The sequence below is a fragment of the Mobula birostris genome, chromosome 12 (genome assembly GCF_030028105.1).
Source record: "Mobula birostris isolate sMobBir1 chromosome 12, sMobBir1.hap1, whole genome shotgun sequence".
NCBI lineage: Eukaryota > Metazoa > Chordata > Chondrichthyes > Myliobatiformes > Myliobatidae > Mobula > Mobula birostris.
This window is the reverse complement of record NC_092381.1, coordinates 14,746,083-14,752,082: the sequence shown is the minus strand read 5'-3', so window position 1 is coordinate 14,752,082 and position 6,000 is coordinate 14,746,083. Positions and strand designations below refer to the sequence as shown.

General features: G+C 45.1%; 1 protein-coding gene across 4 annotated transcripts in view; it reads left to right on the top strand.

Annotated features, from left to right (window-relative positions):
* The first annotated feature begins 335 nt into the window (after window positions 1-335).
* The window catches only part of st6galnac5a (ST6 (alpha-N-acetyl-neuraminyl-2,3-beta-galactosyl-1,3)-N-acetylgalactosaminide alpha-2,6-sialyltransferase 5a), a 77,125-nt gene continuing 71,460 nt past the window's right edge, over window positions 336-6,000 (top strand). For 3 of the 4 annotated variants that reach the window (XM_072273352.1, XM_072273351.1, XM_072273349.1), the window contains exons 1-2: window positions 336-546; window positions 797-985. In XM_072273352.1, the coding sequence (XP_072129453.1) occupies window positions 532-546; window positions 797-985 (204 nt within the window). In that variant the 5' untranslated portion in view covers window positions 336-531. The remainder of the gene's footprint in view (window positions 547-796; window positions 986-6,000) is intronic. The other variant, XM_072273350.1, reaches the window with a different exon arrangement.

The window sequence follows — 6,000 nt, the reverse complement described above, 5'->3', positions numbered from 1 at the left end:
TAAATAATTTTAATATGTACCATTATATTTATAGATTCAAAATCTTAACCTTCCTTTCTTAAAGACCCTCTCTTTGTCAGTACTGGAATTAAGAGTGAAACCATTATTATTTTCCCTTATTTCACAGAGGAGCGTTTTATATATATATATATATATATATATATATATATATTATGTAGGTAGCCAGTACTGGAGTTATTTTCTAGGAAGAACTGAAGTGGAATGACCACATTTATTGCAATGTAGATTGTTGAGTCCGGGCGCTGGGACCCCGCGGAGTCCCGAAGACTTCCGAGTCCGGAGGGTTGAGTCTGCAGCATAAAGCGTGGCGATGCTGTTAAAAGGGACAGGGAGAGAGAGAAGGGGAACAGTGCGAAATTTTCCGTAGGTCTGCTTCCCATCGCATCCAGTGCAACATTTGCAAATTGATCCTGTGATTTTGTTTTCTAAGCCACCACTGCCGAAGAGCCAGGGGATGCAGAGGTACAGGTAGAGAGCGATGGGATCGAAACCCAGGGGCAGAGGAACAGAATGAAGAAACTGGTGGTAATTTCTATACATTGTGTACGGGGGGGGGGGGGAAGAACTACTTTTTTGATTGCAAAATGCTCCTTTATTACGTTCATTGTCAGAATATAGCACGTCATTCGCTCAATGAAAATTAAACTTTTTAATGTACATGATTTAAACTACCTTTTGAAACTCTGCATGCTTTTAGGTGAAATATCAAACTGACTTTCGTGCTTGTAATTTTCCTGTTCTGTGTGTATGTGTGTGCGTGCACGCGTTTGCTTAGCGACATCTACTCGCAGTGTTTTTGGGGCTTTCCACGTGTGGGACCCTGCTGGTGCTGTACGCGACGAGAGGCGAGCGGGGCGCGGACTCGAATCCACCCAGCAGCGCGGAGAGGAGGAACAGCGTGACACGCGGGCTCCCGGAGCCGCTTCCAGCTTTAACTGGATACATCAATTTCATCGACCGTAAGGTAATGAGGCGCTCGATTCCTGACACCCCGTGTCAGCCCGCTTGCGGGGCTTAAACAGGACAGACTCGCGGGGTAGCAGGGGTGTGAGGGCTGAAGAGTTGCTCTGCTTTAAAGCGTAGGAGAGGCAAGTCGAGCAGATTCGGCCAAGACTGTGAACGCGGGTCTCGGTCCGAAACGTAGACTGCTTATTCCTCGCCATAGATGCTGCCTGACCTGCTGAGTTCCTCCAGCGTTGTGTGTGTGTGTTGCTCAAGACTGAGAACGGTTTTGTAGATGAAGAGTCTTCCCGCCGGCGTGAGAAGCGGTAACCAGAGGGGCGCAGCCTGTAGCCGACAGCAAAACCCAAAAGGGAGGTTGAGAATATATTCTCACTGGACGATCAGGATATTCACTCAGAAAGGTTGGCGGAAGCCAGTGTAACTTTGGATATAGAATTGGGCATAAAGTACAAAAATAAAATAATTTGCGAGTCTTTGGGACGCGGAGTAGAGAATAGAGGACTAGTAACGATTAAATATTCTTCCTCTTGATAGAGTAGGCGGGGGTGTGTTTAGGGGCGGCAGAACTGACAACGTGGCCACTTTATTAGGTATACTGTACCTTAATGCAATATCTAATCAGCCGATCTCAATACATAAAAGCATGCAGTAATGGTCAAGAAGTTCAATGTCCTGACAAGGGTCGGCCTGAAACGTCGACTGCAACCTCTTCCTAGAGATGCTGCCTGGCCTGCTGCGTTCACCAGCAACTTTTATGTGTGTTGCTTGAATTTCCAGCACCTGCAGATTTCCTCTTGTTCAAGAGGTTCAATTGTTGTTCAGGCCAAACATCAGAATGGGGAAGAATTGTGATCTAAGTGATTTTTTGATCCTGGAATTATTGTTGGTGCCAGACTGGGTGATTTGAGTACTGTATCTCAGAAACTGCTGACCACCTGCGATTTTCACACACAAGTCTGTAGAGTTTACAGAGAATAGTGCGGAAAACAAAAAAGGAAATCCAGTGAGCAAAAATTCTGTGGACAAAAATGCCTTGTTAATGAGAGAGGTCAGAAGAGAATGACCAAACTGGCTTAAACTGACAGGAGGGCGACAGAGCTTAAGTAATCACATGTTACAACAATGGTACGCAGAAGAGCTTTTTTAAAAATTTAGCATGGAACAGATTCTTCCATTCCACCGAGCGGTGCTGCCCAGCAACCCACCGATTTAACCCTAGCCTAATCACAGGACAATTTAACCTACCAACCGGTATGTCTTTGGGCCGCGGGAGAAAAGTGGAGCAGTGTACCGCTGCGGCAAAATAACAGATCAACTTTCATGACGTGAGTGATGATAAATCTGATTCTGATATGGGTCTCTATGATCGACAGAGAGTGGAAGGGGGCCGGGGGGGGGTCATTTTGGAACAAAGGGAAGGGAGAGGGGAGGGAGCACCAGAGACATTCTGTATTGGTCAGTAAACCAGTTGGAAAGAATTCGGAAGATGTGCAGCTTAGGTGGTTAATGATTGGGTTGAGCTGTTCTCCTATCTCGGCACTTTATTTGCAGACGTTTCGTCACCATGCGAGGAGAGTTGTCAGTGCGCTGTTGATTGTGGTGTGTCCTGTGAATGACATAAGGCGTGACGGGAGGTGTGGTGTTTCCTGCTGTCCGTGGGGTCCCTGGCAGCGATTCACTGCATTGAGGGGACTCCCGGATCGTGGAGACACAAGAGACTGCCGATGCAGGAAGTTGGAACAATAAACTATTTGCTGGAGGGACAGCCTCGGTGAGGGGGAAAGGATTTGTCAGTGTTTCAATCTGAAATTCTGTACTGGAGTTCTGTCACTGTTTTGGGGAAGGTGGCATGCTTCACAGGAGTACTTATCAGGAGTCTCTGGGATTGATATCGCCTTCGTATCCTTCTCACAAGTATTTATCATGAGTCTGTGAGATTGGTAAAGCCTTCTGAGCCTTGGGAAAACAATATTTTCAGCTGTGCTAGGGGTGTGTTGGTTTTTACAAGAGGTTGTGCCAGCATTTCCTGCTGTTGTCATTGAGGGCTATTTGGACTAGACCAATATTTACTGTGGGCTTGAGCGTATGTGTCTGGAGGTTACGAGAACATCAGCAATTTCTTGAGTTCCAGTATAAGGCAATGTTTACAAAAGGCAGTCAGTCTGGGTCAATGTACGGGTATCCACACTACGGACACCAATGAAAAGCATCAGTTTTATACAGCAATCTACAATCTGTTACTGAGGCTTGATTTTGCTTCTGTGTGATTGATTGATTTTCAGCTCTTCAACTACCATGGTGTGATTTAGGACCATCAGACATATGAGCAGAATTAGGCCATTCGTTCCTTTGAGTTTGCTTCACTATTTCATCATGGCTGATTTATTATCCCTCTCAACCCCATTCCCCTTCCTTCTCCCCTTAACGTTTTGACACCCTTACTAATCAAGAAACTATCAGCCTCCACTTTAAATACACTCAGTGATTTTGGCCTCCACAGCCATCCATGGCAATGAATTCCACAGATTCAGCACCCTCTGGCCAAAAGAAATTACTCCTCCTCTCTGTGCTAAAGGAATGTCCCTCTATTCTGAGGCTGTGCCTTCTGGTTCTAGACTCAGCCACTGTAGGAAACATCCACTCTCTCTAGGCCTTTAAAATATTCAATAGGCTTCAGTGAGATTTCACCCCCCCCCCCAAGTTCCTTCTAAACTCCAATGAGTACAGACCCATAGCCATCAATCGCTCATCCTTCAGACATTAACCCTTTCATTCGAGTCAACTTCCTCTGGGCCCTCTCCCTTCATGCACATCCTTCCTTAGATAAGGGCCCCAAATCCGCTCACGATACTCTTGATTCTGAATTGGTGATCGAGAACGTCTAGTAACTTAACTCTTGTACTGCCACACTTGTTGCAATTAGCCAGTGCATCAAACTTCGGAGCTTCGAAATCACATGTAAAAGACGGAGCAAAGAAGGATGTGACTTGATAGAGATGATAAGGGGCATTGGTAAAGTGGACAGCCAATGCCTTTTCCCAGAGCAGCAATGGCTAATACGAGGAGGTTTAAGGTAATTGGAGGAAAGTATAGGCAAAAGATCAGACGTAGGATTTTTACACAGAGAGTGCTGTGTGCATGGAAAGCTCTGGCAGATGTGATAGAGGCAGATACATTTAGCAACATTTAAGAGACACATGGGTGAACGTAAAATGGAGGGCTACTTACTCCATCTGCCAAGCCTTGCCTTGTGGTTCAGCATTTGCTTGCAAGTGCAAGGCTCTCAAAAGAGGATTTTTATAGCTAGACCAAAGTAAAGACCCCAAATTAGATCAAAACATTAAGTGTTAATTTCCGGTTGGGCAGTTTAAGCCTGGCCTGTGTTCCCATGAGATAGGGTTCTCCAGGGCACAATCTAAATAGAGTGCTTTTAAGGGGTATGCAACAGAATTATATTTTCAGTGGTGAGGAGCAGTGTGTTGAATACATCTTCCAAAATCATACTTTTCAAAAAAAATTAGTTCTATCCATGAGGTAGGGAGAGTGTGTAAGAATTGGAGCCAGTTAATTTAAAAAGGAATTGAGAATGCAATTTTTCATAGATGTTGTGCTGGAAGTTTCATCTGCAGTTAAAGGCTCTGGGTTAAAGGTCAGTTGAAACTTTAAAGCAGGGGTTCCCAACCTTCTTTAGGCCATGAACTGCTACCATTAACCGAGGAGTCTGTGGACCCTAGGTTGGGAATCCCTGCTTTAAAGGACATTTTCTCTCTTCTTAGGTCCATGGCACCCAGTGGAGCATAGACCATTGATGACCTCCTGTCTCCATCGTCCAAAGTCGATGGTATGGTTGAAGTTCGTCAATGTTTCTGTAATCCTTTGTATCCACTATACAGGAGCTTGGCCTAAACAGCTTCTCCAGAGCCCTGTCGGGTGGTCTTGCCCGTTTCCACCTCCCATGATGGGGCATAGGGCTGGACTTGGTGAGGCCTTTAAAGGCAATGCCTTGACCAAGTTTTGTTGGGCAGATTTTATCAAGATTTGGAGCTAAAGTGAGAGGCAGCGCTCAGATTAAGTTAGGGCTTTTCTCTTTCGATTGAAGGAGGTGAGATGATTAAAATGCATAGATAGAATGGGAGCCAAAGGCATTTTCCCATGGTGTAATGCCTATTGCAAGAGCGCATGCTTTAAGGAGCTTGGAGGAAAGTATCAGGAGGCGGGGAGGTGGGGCGGCAGGGTAACAGGTAGATTTTTTTATACACAGAGTGGTAAGTGCATTAAATGCACTATTGGGGGTAGTGGTAGAGGCAGATACATTAGGGACATTTAAGGGACTTATGGATGCAAGAAAAATGGAGGGCTATGTGGGAGGGTAGTGTTGGATTGATCTTAGAGTGGGTTAAAAGGTCAGCATAACAGTGTGGTTGAAGTGCCTGTACAGTGCTATACGAGGGGTGATTGATAAGTTTGTGGCCTAAGGTAGAAGGAGTCAATTTTAGAAAACCTAGCACGTTTATTTTTCAACGTAGTCCCCTCCTACATTTACACACTTAGTCCAGCGGTCGTGGAGCATACGAATCCCTTCTTTGTAGAAGTTGTCCGCAGCTGTGATGATTGATAAGTTCGTGGCCTTGGGTAGAAGGAGATGAGTTATACAGCTCTCGTTACATGCACGTGCAGTTCAACTCTTTGAGTGAAAATGCAGAAAGTTTGAAGTTAATGACTCATCTCCTTCTACCTTAGGCCACAAACTTATCAATCACCCCTGCTGTGGACCACTTTTTGGAGGTCCAAGACGCTGACTTCTACAAAGAAGGGATCTGTATGCTCCATGACTGCTGGACTAAGTGTGTAAATGTAGGAAAAATACATGTGCTAGGTTTTGTAAAACTGACTTCTACCTTAGACCACGAACTTATCAATCACCCTTTGTAATGTTCTGTGAATCGTGGCTTTACATGTGAACATTGGAATTAAGAGCAGCAGTAGGCAATTCAGTCCTTTCAACTGCTCTTCCAT